At 55.0% G+C, this 19,200-nt stretch overlaps 10 protein-coding genes across 10 annotated transcripts; 5 read left to right on the top strand and 5 right to left on the bottom strand.

Moving 5' to 3' along the window:
* Nucleotides 1-257: 257 nt before the first annotated feature.
* On the bottom strand, nt 258-944 carry PG997_000147 (uncharacterized protein; the record flags this gene model as incomplete). Its single annotated transcript, XM_066804462.1, has 1 exon — nt 258-944. The coding sequence occupies one exon, from the start codon at nt 942-944 to the stop codon at nt 258-260; it is 687 nt and encodes a 228-aa protein (XP_066674235.1).
* A 322-nt stretch (nt 945-1,266) lies between these two features.
* On the bottom strand, nt 1,267-1,944 carry PG997_000146 (uncharacterized protein; the record flags this gene model as incomplete). Its single annotated transcript, XM_066804461.1, has 2 exons — nt 1,267-1,760; nt 1,938-1,944. 2 exons carry the CDS (start codon nt 1,942-1,944, stop codon nt 1,267-1,269), a joined length of 501 nt encoding a protein of 166 aa, XP_066674234.1.
* A 519-nt stretch (nt 1,945-2,463) lies between these two features.
* Nucleotides 2,464-4,151, bottom strand: PG997_000145 (uncharacterized protein; the record flags this gene model as incomplete). Its single annotated transcript, XM_066804460.1, has 3 exons — nt 2,464-2,953; nt 3,175-3,548; nt 3,936-4,151. The coding sequence occupies 3 exons, from the start codon at nt 4,149-4,151 to the stop codon at nt 2,464-2,466; spliced, it is 1,080 nt and encodes a 359-aa protein (XP_066674233.1).
* Nucleotides 4,152-7,123: 2,972 nt separating this feature from the next.
* PG997_000144 (tyrosinase central domain-containing protein) lies at nt 7,124-8,792 on the top strand (the record flags this gene model as incomplete). Its single annotated transcript, XM_066804459.1, has 7 exons — nt 7,124-7,329; nt 7,396-7,504; nt 7,594-7,734; nt 7,818-8,157; nt 8,215-8,317; nt 8,391-8,480; nt 8,561-8,792. 7 exons carry the CDS (start codon nt 7,124-7,126, stop codon nt 8,790-8,792), a joined length of 1,221 nt encoding a protein of 406 aa, XP_066674232.1.
* Nucleotides 8,793-10,173: 1,381 nt separating this feature from the next.
* PG997_000143 (uncharacterized protein) lies at nt 10,174-10,889 on the top strand (the record flags this gene model as incomplete). The annotated part of the gene is made up of 2 exons (XM_066804458.1): nt 10,174-10,392; nt 10,452-10,889. The coding sequence occupies 2 exons, from the start codon at nt 10,174-10,176 to the stop codon at nt 10,887-10,889; spliced, it is 657 nt and encodes a 218-aa protein (XP_066674231.1).
* A 920-nt stretch (nt 10,890-11,809) lies between these two features.
* On the top strand, nt 11,810-12,985 carry PG997_000142 (HET-domain-containing protein; the record flags this gene model as incomplete). Its single annotated transcript, XM_066804457.1, has 1 exon — nt 11,810-12,985. One exon carries the CDS (start codon nt 11,810-11,812, stop codon nt 12,983-12,985), a length of 1,176 nt encoding a protein of 391 aa, XP_066674230.1.
* Nucleotides 12,986-13,029: 44 nt separating this feature from the next.
* On the top strand, nt 13,030-14,010 carry PG997_000141 (uncharacterized protein; the record flags this gene model as incomplete). Its single annotated transcript, XM_066804456.1, has 1 exon — nt 13,030-14,010. One exon carries the CDS (start codon nt 13,030-13,032, stop codon nt 14,008-14,010), a length of 981 nt encoding a protein of 326 aa, XP_066674229.1.
* Nucleotides 14,011-14,380: 370 nt separating this feature from the next.
* On the top strand, nt 14,381-15,052 carry PG997_000140 (uncharacterized protein; the record flags this gene model as incomplete). The annotated part of the gene is made up of 1 exon (XM_066804455.1): nt 14,381-15,052. The coding sequence occupies one exon, from the start codon at nt 14,381-14,383 to the stop codon at nt 15,050-15,052; it is 672 nt and encodes a 223-aa protein (XP_066674228.1).
* A 399-nt stretch (nt 15,053-15,451) lies between these two features.
* PG997_000139 (uncharacterized protein) lies at nt 15,452-15,835 on the bottom strand (the record flags this gene model as incomplete). Its single annotated transcript, XM_066804454.1, has 1 exon — nt 15,452-15,835. The coding sequence occupies one exon, from the start codon at nt 15,833-15,835 to the stop codon at nt 15,452-15,454; it is 384 nt and encodes a 127-aa protein (XP_066674227.1).
* A 42-nt stretch (nt 15,836-15,877) lies between these two features.
* On the bottom strand, nt 15,878-18,610 carry PG997_000138 (uncharacterized protein; the record flags this gene model as incomplete). Its single annotated transcript, XM_066804453.1, has 4 exons — nt 15,878-17,053; nt 17,377-17,837; nt 17,888-18,216; nt 18,255-18,610. 4 exons carry the CDS (start codon nt 18,608-18,610, stop codon nt 15,878-15,880), a joined length of 2,322 nt encoding a protein of 773 aa, XP_066674226.1.
* Between the last annotated feature and the right edge of the window lie 590 nt (nt 18,611-19,200).

Raw genomic sequence — 19,200 nt, 5'->3', positions numbered from 1 at the left:
GCTATTTCTGAGCAGAATAATACCAACGTCACACAAGTAAAATAACAAGTCAGGGTACCATCACAAGCACCCCTCGAACTGGTCATCTCCGGAAGCGCCAATAGAGAAGACCTAAACGTCAGTGAGCACAATTTTGCAGGACCGGTATTGTGGCTGTTGCATCTTTTTCACAGATTAGGTTACTGATATGATTCTCAATTCATTAATTCCTAACATCTGACAACCGGACTCTTGATCCTCTGAAGCGGCTTTTATAATTACATCTTACCACCCTCATTGTCCGCGCACAGCTTCCGAAGGCGCGCAAGGGAATCCCAGAGGACACCGTCAAATCGATATAGGCCCAGAAGGCACCCTCGCAACTGCTCTTTCCTAACCTGGTCCCCAGTCATTCCCAAAAACTCCGTCTGTGCTTCACCCGGCACTTCTTTGGCTTCCATCACGAGATCGTAGAGCTTCTGCTGAATGCGTCGGCTGAGACGTTCCATCTCGTCGGAGAAGTTGCGACCAGCAGCGTCGCCCTCGAACACAAGACCTGCGGCCAGGCGCATGCGGTCGTCGCCGCCCGCGACGAGGGTCGCCATCAGGTCGGAATACTGGCCATCATTGTGGTTGTGGGTGACCAACCCTCTCCGCACCCCGTCCGTGATGGCCTGCTCCGATTCCGGTTCAGTGTCGGTCAGCACGAAGACGATCCGGATCTGGGCTTCCAGTACATCTTTGTCGGCGGTTTTGCCGACACTGCCCTTGCAGCATTCGGGGGAGGACAGACTCACGTCTGTCTCTATGTCGAGCTGAAACCCGTTGTCCGGGTCGTATCTTACCTTGCTGACCTTGGGGTGCTCACTAGACACCTGAGCAGTTCGCAAGCGGACATAGTCATCAAGCGAAGATGAGATGAAGTGGACTTCTGCAGAGTAGCAGAGATGGTACGTACCCGGCATCTTGAGGTTTGATCTAGACATAGCAATGTAAGTAAGTCTCACTTGGTGCAAAATATTCTTGTGTGTTGGAGTGTGTTCTTGCAATCAGATGAAGTGAACTCGGTTCTTCACCCCTTTCGGCGAAACTTTATACGTTCCTTATATACAGCGGAATTCCAAAAGTGATGCTTTGTAGTTCCAGACGTGACTCTTTTACCCCCCAGGGCGTAACCAAATAACAATGCGGTGTTGCCATACTAATGCGAGCAGCTCCTTTGTTTGCCAGAAGCCACCCTTTACGTCGCAAAAGGATCTACACACACCCAGCAGTAGCTTTTCCATCTCACTTCTCCGCCGTGCCACCCGAGGTCAGGACCGACTCATCCCCCAAAACCCAAGTAAAGTTAACCACCCAGGTCCGCGCCTTCCAGAGACCCCCATCGCGCTCATCCCGCACGCACTCCAGCACGTACGTGCCCCCCGCGACATACCCTTGGGCGCCCGGCTTCATCCCCTCGCCGGCGCGGTAGTGGTGCGCCTGAAAATTCGCCATCACCGTCGCCTTCTTGACAGTGGCGGCGTCGTATTCCACGTTGGCGTCGGTGTTGATCTCGATGTCGTCGTCCGAATGGAAACGTACGCGCACGTTGCTCGCCATATGCACCGTGTCGAGGCGCGACACGGCCGCCAAGCAGTCGGCGTGGATCGCGGCGCGGCCCTCGAAGCGCGCGCGGTCCCCGATGGTCATGACGGCATCCTCGGTCATGGCGGAGTCGAGCAGCGCGGCGTCGGCCTGGTCGAAGGCGGCGGTGGCGCGGTAGATGACGTCGGCGACGGCTTCGCGGGGGTGAGGCCGGCGAGATGGGTGGTGTTGAAGACGGACATGGCGGTGGTTAGGTAGGGACGGATAGGTAAGGTGAGTGCCTGAGGAGGGATGAGTATGGTCTTCACACTAGGGTTCGGGAGGGTAGCTCTGATTTAAGATGGCAAGTAACAATCTTGTGACGGGGACACAGTTCATGATGGTGAATTACAACAAATATGAGACACGAGGCGGCCGTTTTATCTACCATCTGGCGATCTTGGATCGCCCGCTTAAAGCCGGCCAATCCCCAGGCTTAATACCGCTAAGTCCGGGACGTTAGATAAGACGACCGGATGGGCACGACGGAAATAACGTCAAAGGCCACGTGCAGTCACGGTTGGCACCAGGTTTCTACTACGGAAAGAAGTTCAACGTCTAATCCCAGACCAAACATCCGCATCTTCCGCACACAACGGCTTTGCCAGTCTGAATTTGTCTCGACCCGATTTGCGGGTGGCAGCTCAATATCAGTATCACTCCCATATGTTTGCACTCCATTGCTCGTGTTATCACTCGCGATGAACATTCTCGTACCAGGTATCAACCGTAGTGAATTATGTAATACACCCAAAGTCTCCCAACCCAAACCAGTCCCGCCTGCTTCCGGCCAAAACTCCGAGCTCGCTCATTTCCCAGTATCGTATCGTACAAATCGTACAAATGGTCGCCGCCATATCATGGTCCCTTTTCGTGTAATACCGTTACCGTCGTCGTCATCAAAATGCCCTTTTCGCTATCCACTTCCCCACTGCCGCCGCCATTCCTCATCGACAGCGCCGACGCCGACCGCTGCTGCTCCCGCAGCTCGGTCTCGTCGCACAGGCCGATCGAGATCTGGCTACCGTTCTTCCCCTTGATCCCCTGGATGGCGGAGGATAGTTCGTTCTCGGTCCCGTGGTGGTGGTGGTGGTTGCCGGCCGTGCCGAAGAAGTGGGCCTTCTTCCCTTGATTCCGGTCGCGACGGTCTTCTTTGGGCGGCGACCCACTGCAGTCGGTCATGTACGTGCTCTTCAGCGTCATCGTTGACGCTGATGACGTCGTCATCGGTAAGCTTTCAAGTGAGAGGCGGCGCCGTTTGCCGTTCCACCGCCGCTTGGCCTCGTGACAGAATTCGTACAAGGTCAACATGGTGGGGACGATGACGAAGAGGTTGACTTCGACGGATCTGGAGACGGTTAGCATGAGTCTGCGTTGCTTGTGCCGCGAGACAGATAACATACGCCCAAAGATTTGATGGGGCCATTGCCCAGGTTTGGTCTTCACTTTTTAACAACTCAGGGAGGTATGCACATCGGACGAGGGAGGCGATGATTGTCCTACACCCATTGCCTCAGATCAGCTCTGCTCTGTTTCTCGCACTCGATCTTCGGATGGAGGATTACTCACAGCAAGCCAACGGCGACGATTCCCACAGCCGTCAAGCGACGTCTGAGTGGCATCTGCAGGCCGTAGACCATGGGCACCAGCAAGGCCAAGAGCATGACACCGGTCGCCGTGTCCATGACAGCCGCGACGATGTGGAGAGATGAACGGTCGAGACAAGTTCCAGTCGAATTGACCTGCCACGCCTTGGATATGGGCGAGCAGGAGAAGACCATGCAGCATAGCACGACGAACGTGTAGCTGACGAGGATGGTCATGGTCGCCGACACGAACCTCCGGTGCAATGGGGACATCGCTAGGCGCAGGTAGTAGACGCATAACGATAGCTTGGCGGCGGCGCCACAGAAGAGGTGGAACAGATTGGCGATGTAAACCGTCTGGTAGATGAGTTAGGGTGTCAGTCTCGGGTCTCGTCATGCTGGTGCTGGCCAAGGCCGATCGAGCTTACAAGTTGCGAGAAATCATATTCCTCCAGTGATATCTCCCATCTACTCGGCGAAGGAAACGTCAGTTATAACCTAACCAGAACATTGCGCTGCTCCTATGCTGTCCGTCGACGGGGCATGTTCGGCTCGGGTCACTCACGCATGAACGCCTGCCACCCCTGACGAGTAGCTGTCTGGAACTCAAAGTCAACATGCCGTCTGAGTTTGGATCATCGTTGAATAACTCACATGCTGTCAGGCCTTGGACGATAATTGACGTAATCTTTCGAGAGTCAGCACATCGAGCCTACCCGTTGATCCTGGATGTCCAGCACATACCCATGCCAAGATGAGTAGACCGTCGTCCAGATGCAGCCCCTTCGAGAAGGCGACCTTGGTGTACAGGCGCTGCCCGACAAAGAGAGCCATCAAGACATTGCCCACGCCCGTCACCCAGTAGATCTCGGCATCGCCGCGCCGTTGATGGTGGATGAAGTTGATGTCGTAGCCCGGCGGCGGCGGAAGGAAGGTCTCTACACCGTACGTGGTCGGCATAGCGTGGATCGCGGCATTGACGAATTATTCGCTGGTAGTCGTTGAGATCGTGGTGCGCTGCTGGCGTGAGTGGCTTCGTCGGAGTCGTGTGATAGGCGCTATGGGAATATATGGTAACGTGCAGGAGTCGCTCCAGTACAACGGTCCGCTAGTATTTAATCAACTGGGAACGAAACCAAGATCGGGTTCCGATGGGATGATATGGGGGAGGGGAAGACCATCAATTTCTTTTGAGCAGAACAAGTGTCCAGGATAAAGTGGCGTTCCATTGCTGAATACTACCTTATTCCTTCTGTTCGCAAGCAATCCCATGTCGACGCGCGGGCGCCGGAGCGGAAATCGCATGTGGCGAGAGCCAGGGGTTCGAGAATTTGATCCTTCATCCTTGCCCAAATGCGCCAGCGACCATGACTGTTTTTCTGCTCGAGGTCAGGGGGCGAGGAGGAGTTCGCGTGCCTGACATGGAAGCGACTTCCGAGCCTCACCTTTCTGGGCTATTTGCATCAATAATAATCGCCTATGTACCCGCATGCCAGGGGCGCAGCGTTGAGCTGCATTACCGAGAGAGCTGGGGCAGTCAATGCGACAGCCTCGCCGGCCCTACCGAAACGGAGCTTGCCATTCTACTGTACGTAAATAGCGACGGCTGTCATGAAACGCATGATGACTGTCGGATATTAGCTAAGCACGTAGCGACGCATTTATCCGATGTGGTGATCACGACAGCATCTTCATTCCTCCGAGTCATCAAGTCGCGCAACTTAGACTATACAGTATAGGCCACGAATTGGAGTCCAAAACGAGCGGGAAAAAAAGACCTGTTAGATATGCTGTTGGATCTGTTGCAATTCCAACTAAATAGGGCGCGACCCGGGTTCATTTCATTAGGGTAGTATTTGGACAGGGGCTGGCCCCCTGGACGCCGGGCTCCTCAGCAGGGGTTTCGGTGGAACATGACCAAGTCCCTGGGAAACAGCTGATCTTACCACATTCGAAGGATTTTGCGAAGAGATAACAAGAAGAAAAAAAGGAAGAATGTGATTTCAAATGCGAACCGGCGTTCCAAACAATGTCGGCAGCCGAAGATTCGGAGTTGTCATAGATTCTTCCACCACCTCGTTCATTGACGGATCACGATGAGGGCCATCAGGTTGGGTTGGTTGGCGGTCTCTTGAACAGTCCTTGTTACACTGACGGTTTGCTACACCGCAGCCCACCCCTGCGTTTGTTTCCACTGTCAATCGTCCCGTGCATTTTCCCCGCGCTCTGCCCTATGACCGTTGATCCTTATTACTCTGTTCTGCTGGCACAGATTGATTTTGCGCAGAATTCGGCCTCAAATTCAGTTCCTGTGCCGCACACCGAATACTATCTTCACACAAATGGCAGCGTATTTAGGCCGAAAAAGAGTATCTTGACAGAAACGAGATGAATCCGGCCGACGCTCCGGACTCGACACGTCGAGGTGTCGCATGTTTCACGAATCCCGGGAATTCTTCTCCATGCAGGGAGACCTGCATGGCAAATGACGCGATGCTACCCAACGAAAAGGTCATCACATTCTTTCGCAGGAAGTGATAAACAAACATGATACCGGTAGTTCTGGACAACATCATGTTTTGAAACACTCTGTTGTTTAGCCCATTGCTGCTGCGGGCGAGCCTGCAGATTGATTGTGCTGGTCGGGTATGCTGCGGCCTTTAAGGGGGGTGATGAAGCTTTTTGAGGCATCAAGGGTGTTGTTGCTTAGGAGCTCTCTGACTTGTGCGCAAAGCACTCTGGCTTCGTAATATATCAGCTATGAGTCGATTGTCCTTGGACCACTAAATCGTATGTTTCTTCTTTTCGCAAGTTGATGTATCTGCCGCTGTATGGATCCGTACTCTCATGGTTGACAGATAGCACAGTACAGTGATCATTTGAGTCCTGAGCGTTGGTGACAGCTCCCTTGCATTGGGGCCGGAGGCCATAGTGTCTTTTCCTTAACCCAACCGCATGGCCAAGAAGGTGACCGTCAGCGCCGGTACGCCACCCCATTGGTCAACTGTTTCTACATGTCGGACTTCTTGTTGCATGTTGGACCCGAGTCATCTACCAACACTTAACATATCTTCCGTCCTGACCGCCAGAGATCACAAGTCATCTGAAAAAGGTCCCGCCGGATGATCCCGAGACCGCAACTTCACCCCTCGGCCCGTCACACTACTCCGTGCCCTGACACCTCACAGCCCGGAGGCATCATGTTCGGGAAGTAGGTGCTGGAGAGGACAGCTGGTCGTAAAGGAGTTTAAACCTGCAACTGGAGCGAACGACATAAACGATTGCGGCGGACCCCGACGCAACAAAAGGAGAGTCTGGGGCAACTCGAGCAAGTTGGAACTCTTCTTCACGTTCGACATATATGTCGCTGAGCTTAATAGACCTCATCACGAGGTGAGAAGTGGACATCTTCATCCCGGCCATGGTCAGCCAGACCACGCTCATTTCACCAATCACCACACCCAAGTCCATCCCGAGGTCTTTCGGCCGCTTCACCCGAATCTAGAATGTTCTGGGTTTGCTCGAAGACCACACTCGAAAGATCTGATATGATGGATGCATGCTTACAACACATGCATTGCAGCTGCAAGCAAGCGAATGACATAGGAGCAAACATGAAGTTTACCCCGCTGTATCACCACTGTGGCTGCGATGAGGGCATCTTACTCGCTGCTAGCTGACGAGAGGTGTGCAGTTCTCAACACGAAAATTGAAAGATATCGCCCCTAACGGTCTGCAGTGTAACCCGTAAGCATGCCCAAAGTACGAGGTGCTAGAGATGTGAGCCCGATTCTTACCGTAATCATGGACGTCCTAAAATGGTTACTACTTGAATCGCTGATATAAATACGATATACTTGCTCAATCTCGACGAGAGACCTGTACTACATCTTGCCACAAGTTGCTAATGAGTACTGTTTCCAAACTCAAGTATGAGAATCTTTGCATGTACCAACGCGGCCATCTTGGCGGCCGTGTTATCTGAGACTGTCAGCTGCACCTCCTTGCTCAAGCCTAGATCTAACGGCGATGTGAAAGTCGAGGTCTACCGGATCATCGACACAATCAAAGAGAAGCACCGCGGCGCTTTGGGCAACGATGGTTGCACCTCGGAGAACATTGTCTACCGCCGCGAATAGTAAGAACTTGCAAAAGCCCTAATAAGATGACACCTCGAGCGCAGTTGCTAACCTTGCTTTCCTAGCGGTTCGCTCTCAGAGTCAGAAAGACTCGACTACGTGAACGCCGTCAAGTGCCTGCAGGCCCTGCCGGCGCGAACTCCTGCTGGCGTGTCTGACGGTACCCGCACCAGGGTCAGTAATCCAGACATATATCCAAACGGGGATATTGATTGCCTTGGAATTGTACCAAAATACTGATATCCAGCAACTGGGCAACATAGTACGACGATTTCGTGTTGACCCACATCCAACATACCCTGGATATCCATTTCACGGGCAACTTCCAGCACTGGCATCGCTGGTTCGTCTACCTCTACGAGAAGGCGTTGCGAGACGAGTGTGGATACAAAGGATACCAACCCGTAAGCCAGGCCCAGTTTCCCCCCTATCTCCGAGTGCCTGTAACCCGCAAAGTTGACAACTGACCCACTACGCTCGCTGCCAGTACTGGGACTGGCCCAAGTACGCCGACGCACCCCAGGACTCGCCCATCTTCAACGGCGACCCCTACAGCCTGGGCGGCAACGGCGAATACATCCCCGGCCACAACGGCACCATCATCCAGCCGCCGGGCAGCGGCCCGGTTCAGCTGCCGCCGGGCCTCGGCGGCGGGTACGTCAAGACCGGACCCTTCGCCAACATGACGGTCAACCTCGGCCCCGTGGGCGGCATCGCGGGCGTCGAGCCGGGCCCCGACGGCGGGCTCGGGTACAACCCGCGCGGGCTCAAGCGCGACGTGGGGCCTGCGCTGAACCAGCGTTACGCCAACTACACTACGATCCTCGGTACGTGACGTTGCTATCAGCGATGGCTTGAGCATGCTGACTCCTGAGCTGTGGCAGGTCTTCTGAGGAAGCCCAACATCACGGACTATCGCATTCTGTCTGAAGGTGTCGCTGGTACTGCGGAGATTGGTCCCCATGGCGGAGGTCACTATGTCATCAAGTACGTGGTCATCTCATATCAGAAGCCCCTTGGCCATCTGCCAGATGCTCAATAACTGACCGTTATTTATCAGCGGTGATCCCGGTGGTGATCTATATATCTCACCAGGGGACCCAGCCTTCTGGGTTCATCACGGCATGATGGATCGGATGTGGGCCTTATGGTAAGTCTTGTAACTTCTACCGGGTGAGCTCTCCTATCAGAGTTGAATATGTGTTGACTTGGTTTGATGCCGTCTTACAGGCAAGCAATGGACCCCGAAACGAGAAACACGCAGATGGATGATGGCATCTATGGACACATCACCTGGGCCAACGATCCTGTTTCGCGGCTCGCTTCGCCAGACGACGTTATTGACATGGGATACGCGGGGCCTTCGACGACCATTGGCAAAGTGGCGTCGACCACATCAGGGAGCTGTGCTACTTCTACGATTAATGCGGTGATTAGACACCCCTCACACTGGGGTGTTTAGGGGTGGGTAAATTCGCGGATCCGTGTAAGGCGACTCGGTGCGGTGACGGACATCTGGGTCTGTTAGAAGATAAAGTAATCCAGGGCTGAAATCGAGGGTAATGCGGTTTGATGCAGCATGGCCTTCCTGGCAACATGTGTGATTGCAAGGGCCGGGTTTGCATTTCATAAAGGCAATTGCGACTAGAGACTTCTATCGCCCACAATCTCGCACCAGAATAAATGGCTAGGTGTCCAAGTAGCGGCAGTACTGTCTTGCTGAATGCTACAAGCTTAATCAAGTCCTGTTCGGTTGGGGAAGAGGGGTAGCTCGCACTGAAGGTTGCATCCCCAGGAGGGTGCTCCTGCACTCCTTTGGGGGCTCGCAAGAGAGTTAGGGTCCTGACCAAAAGATCTCCAACCTTTAGAGACGTCGAGATACAGTCCATGTAGAAATCTAATTCCGATTCCTCACCCGACCAGCTATTCCATCACCAGCCTCATGTGCAGCTACGCATTAGCTAATTAGCCCACCCGACCCATGTCAGAGATAATCATACTAAACGAACTCGTGAGGTAAGGGTATCGCAGACGTCAGAAGTGGCTCGCAAATGGGAATATTTAGCTGCCTCTGCAGCAGTAAAACATTAGTTGCTTGGAAGGAATGCCTTAGTGGATAGCGGGGAACCGCCAACCTGGTCCCTTGCCCCTTTTCCGGCAGTCACCAATCTAAAGGCCAGTGTAGCACTTTGCCCAGCGATTGGAGCCGACCTTAGATTCACGATATCTTGAATTGATCGCGTCGGGGCCTCAGACTTACATAATGTATTGGCCTATCCTGCTCTATCCATTGAAGCAACCTGTCGGCGACCGTGCTCACCTTCTGGATGCCGGGATGAGTAGTAGTCCCCGCTTACTTTGGACCAAACTTGCATGGCCCGATCCTTCTTGTGTGACTTCAAAATTAGGACAGACCTCATATGATAGCTATGCCACGCGGGGCGACATGATGACGAAGAGGTGCTTGTAGGTCAGCCTGATTGGCGGCAGTTGCATAGCTCTGCATATTATTTCTCTCCCGCTGGGGGACTTTATCGGGGGTAGTAGGCAGGCTCAGGGACCTGACGCCCAATGGTTTGCCCTAGGACTCAGTACGCCTTGTGAGACTGCAGGGTGATTTTATGCGACCTAGGTCGCACTCACCTCGCCCAAGAGACAATGCATCCAGGCTGCAAGGAAATGACCGACGTCACCCTGCACCGATTTCTCTCCGCATATATGGTGATGACTCTGTCTATTTTGACGTTTCCAACGTCCACTGCCAATCACGGAAGTTCAAGTGCGACAACCCAGAGTAATTGTAGAGCGCTAGATCTGAGCCTATCCCATCCAAGAACAAACGAATGGAGCCTGCTACTGCTCTTGGTGTCGCCGCCGCGGCCACGCAGTTCTTTGATATTGCGCGCAACCTGGTAAAGCAATACCAAGACAGCCGCCAGCCGCCAGTGTCTCAGGCGGCCTTCAAGAAGGCGGCAGTCGACTTGCAGAAACTCAGCTCCACCTTCAAGGAACGACCGGAGCCTCCTCGCGACAACACGAACTCTGTCCACGAGCATCAAAAGGTAAGCGTGTTTGATTCCGGCACCGAGATACGGTCGGCGAAGAGGCTAACAGAACCAAGGCTTTGGATAAATTAATAGTGGATTGCGACAAGACCACCGAAGAGCTCATCGATCTGCTGAACAGGGTCCAGCCCGAAGAAAAAGGGTCCGCTTGGGCGAGTATTGGCCAAGCCATCGCGTCCGTCTGGAACGCCGACAAGATCAAGAGCCTCGAGGAGCGCGTGGGGACCTACCAGAACGAGCTGACTCTTCGACTGCTGGCGTACATGGAGGCCAAGCAGGGTTCGACATCGTTTGACGACGATGACTCCCTGCCGGAGCTGATGCGAAGCGACAGTAGAATCATGGACATGATCCACACTTCTAACACCGATACACTGGACGAGGCCAAAGAGCGCCACTCGAGTGTCTTAAGCAGGCTCCCATTTGTGGGAAACCAACGCAGCTCGTCAATGCCGGAGGTGAACCAGAGGGCGGCAGGCGAGGAGATGGTATGACACGTCGGCAGAAGACGACCAGACTTGCGACACGATGGGGTGTTAACTTGTGCTTACCTACGATTTCTAGATTGCGGATCTCTGGATATCAAGCAAGCAGTCCTGAGAAAGGCGGAATGACTTTCGAGCCAGGCTGGGCATATTGGTATCATTGTCTAACATTAAGCTGCAATACAGAGTGTTTTAATACCACAAATTTGACCAAACATCGTAGGAAACCAGTATTGCCAAGACCCGAGGTCTCATTTGCAGACATACTTGTTAGTAGAGTGGCTTGTTTTATATGTTCGCAAATGGGCGAGCATACGGGCAGGCGGAGAAGCTCGTGGTGGCTCGGCACCGACACAGTCAGCCTGCGAAAGAAAGACCCCGGAAACCGCCAGGGGGCTGGCCTATTACTACTCATCGATAGCCTTCTTCAAAAGTGGCATAAGCAGGAACGGGCTTCATTCTCCCCAATACGTTGACCCCACAACTTGCCGCTACTAACCAATTGTATACCATGTGTCTTTCGTTCTGCCCCCGGCCAATGGCTGCACGAGACCACAATCTGGCCACAATGTTGTTTCGTACAACTGGGTGTAACTACACATGCACCTACATCGCCATCGTTGTCAGCAAGGCTAAAGCTGCGTCGTCATCAACACGGCACGGATTCGTTTCTGCAGGCTCTCAATGGTCGGTTGGCTGACAGGCCATGCATGCACCCCTGCCTGCGCCGCCTGCTGCGCCGCCCCTTTCCCCGCTCTTGATTGATCGGTCGGCTCCCTCACCTCAGCCTTCACCCACACCATCATTTCCGCCCCGTTTGTTACTGCTGATAATACACTTTCTCAAGATCACGCGCTTGGCGGTAGTCCATTCGCGCCATGAATACTTAATTACTTAAACAATGGACACCAGCCCGAAGCCCTGGCTGCATGTTTACTCCCCCTTCCGCGGCCCGACAGCATCCGGCTGCTGGAGCTCCGCCCGGCAGCAGACGACCATGCTCCTCTCGTGGGAAGTCTGGTCGTCACCGACCTCGAAGAAATGATCAGCGACATTTCCATCCGCTATACCGCCTTGTCCTACGCCTGGGGCGACCCGGCCCCCGTCGGCTCCCTCGCCCTCGACGGGTGCAACGTGGGCATCACCGCCAACCTCGCCAGGGCCTTGAGGATATCCGCCACGCGTCGCGGACGGTGTCGCTGTGGGCGGATGCGCTGTGTATCAACCAGCAAGATACCGGCGAGCGGGGCCACCAGGTTCGGATCATGGGGGATATATACCGGCGAGCGGCCAGCACGATCATCTACCTCGGCCCCTTGCGGCCGAACGTGCGGTGCCTTTTTGAATACATTGCGGCCAAGAATCTGAAAAAGCTGGGGTTACGGAGTATGGACCGTTCCAATAAATTCGCGATTCATTGGGGTTCAACACATGTACCTGCCCCAAGCCACCGAGACTCCGGCCTAGGCTTGGAGCTATCACCCAGTTTATCGAGCGACTCCCTAGCCAGTATCGACAGCAGTAGCAGCATGTCGGAAGGTGACCAGAGCGGTGAGCTGGACACGATACAACACGCCGTGCAAGAACTCTGCTCATACGACTGGTTCACCCGCGGCTGGGTCTTCCAAGAACTCGTCCTCTCCGCCGACCCCCGCATCCAGTGCGGCAGAATGCTCGCCCGCTGGTCCGACGTCGCGGAGGTAGCGGATGAAGAAACCATAACGGACCGGATGACGAGGGCGGACGAGGCGAAAATCAACGTGCTGCTCGAGATGGACCGGGCCACCGGCGGAAAGGGGGAGAACAAGCTGACCATGCTGATCCGCGCGAGGACGGGATCGCACGTCAGCGACCCGCGGGATTTCTTCTACTGTCTTATGGGGATCGCCAATGACCGGCGGGAGTGGGAGGACGTCGTCCGGATGGATTACAATGTTTCTGTCCGGTCGCTGTACGTCGCGGTCGCGCACTGCTTGATTGACCGGGGCGAGATCTTTCTGGAAGAGCTGTTCCCTTATCCGACGGCAAGCAAGCGTACTCTCTCTCAGCATTCCTCGGCTATCCGATCCCATCTTCCCTCCTGGGTTCCGGACTGGGGGTTTTGATCCCGCAGACGCCGACCCCTACGATAAATGAGTGCGAAGTGGCCATGTACCAGCAACACATGGATGAGTTCTATGCGCGGGGTGACGTGTTGGTGGTACCGTTACAAAGCGAACCTACCCGTATCGAAAGACTCAGCGGCTTAATACCGGCCTGGCCGTTTGAGTCTCTAGGGTTTGGGTCTCAAGTGAGCAAGGTCCTGGCAACCTTGACGAGCAACCCTTGGAGCGGCATTTACGAACCCGGGACACCATGTTCTATACACCTGCAGTTCATGGACGCGTGGTTAGCTCACCTCACGACTTGCAATCTTTTGAACACTCCAAACGGCCTTGGCACCGAGGAAGCAGCGCGCGACAGCGCCGATCTCAGCTGGCTGATCGACCGCATTCGGTCTACGTGCCGGCTGAATGAACCGATGCGCGGCACGTACTATGAGCCACAAGAGCATCGCTTACGTTACCTCATGCGAGGCTATAAACTAAAAGATACCACGAAACAGCACTGGACAGAACTCCTCCGGCTCTGCGACCTCGTCGGCGAGCTGATCCGGTGCGACGCCAGCACCTTCCGTCTCGCCAGCGACTCGCACGGCGAACTCGTCGCCGTGCCCGCGGACTCAAAGCTAGGCGACGAGCTGCTCCTCATGTCCGAGGTAGCTGCGACGCCTGAGAACCGGATCCGGAGCGTGGCGGTCGTCGGGCGCCCGCTGCGCGGTGGTGGCTACGACGCGGCCAACGCCGGAATAGCGCGCTACGCGAAGCAACAGTTCCTGGAGCCCTTGCGGGAGCAGCTGGAGAACCGCGTGCATCTTCCGGGACTCGGCTGGAACTACGACCCCGAGGCGCAGACGCAGGTGCAGCGGGATATCGAGCGCTTGCGGGGGGTGCAGAGGGACATTGGCCTGTTAGAGGGGGAACGGTATGCGGTTGCGCACTACAGCGTCGTGGGCGCGGCGGTTGATACTTGGGCCATGTATTGCATGGATACGTGTGATCCGAGTGTTTATTACGCCGCTCTCCATTAAAAACTTATTAATATTTTTCGATTAGCCGTAGGTCCAAGGCTCAATGGATTGCGTTAGGGTCATAGATGTTATTGTTATTATTACCTGCGGCAAACACTCCCGGGACAAAGAAATTGTTTTCAGTAGTGCAATAGTATTACATTGTCCTATGTTAGATCCATGGCGCTTGGGTTGCAAAGAGAGAAAGATATGTTTCAAGCCACGACTCCTATCCCCTGCATCCTTCGGCCTATATGAGCATACAACGTCTCATGGAACCGACTGGAGAGAAGAATTCATATCAACGTACTTGAAAAACTAAGAACACCTTGAGATACCCACACCCAAGTACATTCGTGCTTCCATTACTATGTCTGAGTCGCAGGTCAAGATGACGGAGAATTGCAGTCTTTGCTTCTCTGCGGACGTCTATTTTGGTCCGCGTCCCGCCTCGCCCCCGTCGGAGGGGAAGCTCGAGGCCAAGACGATTCGCCACGACCTAAGCGGCCGGTTCCAGCTGACTATCGAGCCTGAACTGACTGTGTCGCATCGCAAAGGCAAGGGGGTGGTCGGCGGAGAGACCTACGAGGACGGGCTTCTGGAGATCCAGATCCGCTACGTCTTTGCGCTGACGGACACGGAAGATGACGCGGACGGGGTGCATATGCGTTCGATCACCCACTGTCATGGATGGGACGACTGTTCCAGCATGATGAAAGACCTTACGCCGGGCAGCGACGATCTTTTGGTCGTCGGCTACAACTTGCTGCTCGAGGGAAAGGCAAAACCCCCCATCTTGAAGAACATGGATCTCCTAATTCGACGCATTCAGCAGGCACTTTATGACCTGGTCATGGAAGCCAAGACGGTGCCGGGCGAGGAGAAGCCGCTGTTTTTGGGGGAAACCGATGACAAAGACGAATGGATGAAAACTCAACTCAGGTGGTGCCTTAAGGAGGTGTCTGCCAAAATGTATGTCGATTCTATCTGGGTTGTACTTGCGCGGCTTCGGGAGCTGTTGCTAGAGCACGAGAGTGCTAAGACCCAGGCTTCGAGGGAATAGGCGTATTCATTGGAGTCACTAAGAGGGGTCTGGAGTAACAGTACTAGACTTTGGGAATTAAGAAAATGATAAAGTACGAGTGAGTTACTATCAACTACATCGTGAAGTAAAACCACCGCGTATTTTCCGTGAGGTATATACATTAGCAGTGATCTTTGGTCTGCGACGTGATCGAGCATGTTGTTTTATACGTAGCAAACAGGCCTGTTCAACGCCGCTCTCCAGTCACCCTTCTCTCCCTGAATGAATCTATACATCACCAATTCCAGCTGTCTCGTCTGTTTCGAGGAATCGTTGCGTATGCAGATTCCTGTTCAGTGTACCATTCGCGTCGGCTGCCTTCTATCTAGCAGAGAGCCAGTCTATAAGAATTGCATTTATTGTATTGCAACGAGAATGCTACCATGGCAGCCACGGATCAGATCCCTCTCTCCGCAGGGACTCCTCGAGAGGAAGAAACCTCAACCCTCGAAACGTATAAGCCACATCCCTCCCCTCCGGCGGACCAAGATTCACATCGATCGCCCGCCAAACCGGGTAAGTGCCCGCCTGTCGCTGCGGCCCATTCTTCCCGCTGAAATGGTACCCGATGACCTCCAAATACCTCAGATGCGTCGCCCAGCCCCGCCGCCCGACCGCGCACCGCGGGTCGGGACACCACGTCACGTGCCGCAGCTCCGCGTCCGCGTCGAGCCCGTACGACGGCGGGCTCAGCATCTGCCGCCAGGCCTCGTACGCCGGGTCGAGCTGGGCGGCGAACCGGTCGCCCTCGCGCAGCAGCATGGAGGGGACCGGCAGCTCCAGCCGGCGTTGCAGAGAAAGCCCCTACTCGCCGTCCAGGGCCCAGAGGTACTCCCACTTGCCGCGTCGCACGAGTGCCGCGGTCCGGAGCCAGCGGGGGCTCGAGCAGATCCGGCAAAGGTCCCCCGCGGGTGCGCGACTCCCCGAAGGATGCTTCTGCTCGTATCCGTCCCGCTTCAGCTCGCAAGTCCAGCCGCGGCCGTTTCGAAAGTCCGTGACCGTCTGGTTCGAGTGCCACGCGAAATCGCGCAGAGTGTAGGGGTCGTCGAAGCGGGCGTGGGGACACAGCAGCTCGTTGTACGTCTCGGCCGCCTTGGACAGGGCGGTCTCGAGCTTCTGCACGTGAGCAGGACGTGAGTTCGTGTCAACGGTACCGTCTCGCACTGATATCCAGTCCCCGCCCAAGATCGTCGCGGCATCGACCTGCAGCGGCAGGGTCCACTGCACGTAGGCTTTGCCCATGACGGAGCCATTCGGCTTGGCATCACGGGACGGGATGTATGTCGCCGAGGGTTGCACCGCGGCAGAACGGAAAGGTTTCCCCAGCTCTGGGAAGCAAAGTTCGCAGCGTAGAGGCCAAGACAGCTCCAGGCTTCTGTCTTGGACGACGGCCTCGTGCCACTCCCTTATCTTCTCCAGAGAAACAGAGACAGTTTGGTGCGGGCATACCGCCACGCCGCCCTCGGCCATGATGCAGACCGCGCCACCCTCCCTGTCAGGTTGGGCTGACCCTTCATGGGAAGAATGATCTGTGGGAGGACCGGAAGTCAGGTTCCGTTGGCTTTGCGAGAACATGATCAAAGGGTGCCAAGCACGGCACGCAGTGCAATACTTGGTCTCATTCGCCATCCGGAACATGAGACTGTCCCACACAGAAGCGCCCCCATCCTGCTTGGGCATACGAGCTTCTTTGCAAGCCGAGCAGCACCGGCGTCGGCGGAGGCGCTCAGAGACATGCTCCCAGTCCACCCCAAGCCTAGGAACAAAGGTATACGGCCCTGGCCGTCTAGATAATTGCGGGGGGAACGGCGAGCCGAATTCCCCGCCGGATAGGATACGCCGAAACAGAGAGCAAGTTTGGCGTGTGATGTACACGTCGGCTCCCTCAAGGTTGCGGCATATCATGAGGAGCAGCTCCTCCGGCAGTCGGCAGAGGAGGCAGGCGCCGGTGTTGTATTGCATAGTGCACCACCAGGAGGGCTTGTTGTATTGGTGCGGATAATGGAAATGAATAGCTAGCCAAGCTTCCGGTCATGGATTTATTTTCAAGAGAAACGGTTTATGGGCTCTGGTGGAGAAAGGTTTTTTTCATTATCGTGATTAACTGAGCCACGATGAGAGAGTGTAAGCTGATACTGGATCAAGTAAACTCAAATTTACCTCGCTGAGGCCGTCATGAACACTAACATCGCAGCGACGGTCGGGTCTTCACAGGCAATGGGCGAAGTGTATGGATGTACTTGGTCAATTCAGGGGCCACCCCGAAGCCTTCCTATTATATTATCTATCAAACGATCACTTACATTATCAAAGTCTTCTTCGAACACCTCACGCACTATGTCCTTGACCTGGCCCGCATCATACTCATGGTCATGGTCTTCCGTCCATGCGTCAAGGGAGGTGAGCCCATCTTCGACTACGTCCACTCGGCGTTCTAACTCTTCGCCTTCCGCATCGAGACGCCGTTCTAGGCTCTCCACCTTGGTATTCAGGGCCGTAATCGTGGCGCGCAAGTCAGCGACTTCGCCGACAGCTTGCTTCAACTCGCGGTTTTCTTCCCTCAACTCCTTCATGGCCTTCTCAAAATGCTCAAACATGGAGCGGAAGAGCGCCAGCTGGGAGGGTTCTGGAGCCAACTGCTTCAAGTCCCCACGCAGCGACTTGGCCGACTGTGTGGGTGGATTGTTGTGTTCCGTGACGGAGCTCTCCCGTCGGCGTTTCTTATTGGGCGGCGAGCACAGGAGAGGATCCGGCGAAGATGCATCTGTCACGGCCTGGTGGTACGAAGGAGGTATATCAGAAGCCGCGACGGACGGTAGCTCGTTCGCATGTTCTGCACAATACTGTGGTTGCTTTCCTTCCCCTCACAATCGGCGGCAGGACCGGCCAAGTCGACAGCAGTTCCACCCTGGCCACGATAGTATCTGCGTACATTGGCTTGATCGGGATCCGTCGTGAGGTTCTTGCGCGCCAAAGCATCGGAAAGCGATCGGAAGTTAACGTCCGAAATGGTCCTGAGAGGTATGCTGGCCACAAGAGTAAACACAGCGGCTTGTCCGAGCAGCTGAAGGAGCTGAAGGGACCTCTCCGATTGAGGGTTTTTTGGGATGACATGGCCAGAGCGGTGCAACGAGGACAGCCGGCTGCGTCAATCCAAATCGTAGGTATCGCGTGTTAGGACCATTGTCTTGTGTCGAGGTTGGGCTGACGAGTGCCAGGCTTTTGAACGCGCTCTGGCGCAACGTGGAGATAGAAGTGGTAATGTTTGCAGCCCTCGAGATCGACTCTTGTCTGCAGCTTGAAGAAGGCGGTGTTTGCGATGGGATTGTAGCAAATGCTGAGCGCCAAATCAGGGAGGCTCTGAATCTGGCCGTCAACGTCCTGCCATTCTGCGCGAACCGAACGATGCCAGCAAGCTGAGATATGCGAAGCAGTCTCTTCAATTTTGTTGTCTACAGAGACATGCGAAAGCTCGGAGTCGGTACTGGTATCGTACGCAGGCGGCGATGGAGGCGTCGCCAGGTCGGCGTCGGCCATGGACCGTAAACTGTTCACTGCTCGTTAGCGAAAAGCGATGCGACGCGCGCGCGACGGAAGCTGTATATGAAATGGGATATGGTATAACTCGGCCCCTCGTCGCCATCATGCGTGCGCAGATGGATGAACGAGCGTCCCACCCGCCCAGGCTTCTGGCAAAGGAGCAGCCTTGACTCCCAAGTTTTCCGAGCGAACGAAGGCGAAATGGTGTTTGGAGATACGCGTGGCTGATGGAACCCGGTTGGGAGAAGAGAGAATAAAGACAGCATGATGCAGAACCAGAGGCCGCAGTAGCACTGGCGGAGAACTCTGTCCCATCATCGTCGGCAAGCAAAAGGCATGCGGACTCGGAACATCATTCCCCTACCATGACCCTGGGCCTTTCGCCGCCCGAAGACGGTGAGTAGGAGCCAGTAGAATGGTCATAGCCGTGTTAATACAGCGACCGCCGGCCTGCATCATGACTGGCAGAGTTGAGTACCTTAGTTTGGAGTTGTCGGGTCGTCGCTGATGGATCAGGTGTTGGGTCGTGTGGATTGAGGTGATGTGAAAGGAATGGGGAGGCGCGAGGTGGTTGGGAGATTGAGTCA

Source organism: Apiospora hydei, assembly GCF_038363865.1.
Source record: "Apiospora hydei strain CBS 114990 chromosome Unknown utg000002l_segment0_segment0, whole genome shotgun sequence".
NCBI classification, from domain to species: domain Eukaryota; kingdom Fungi; phylum Ascomycota; class Sordariomycetes; order Amphisphaeriales; family Apiosporaceae; genus Apiospora; species Apiospora hydei.
The sequence above is the reverse complement of the archived record's forward strand: the minus strand, read 5'-3'. Positions and strand labels throughout refer to the sequence as shown.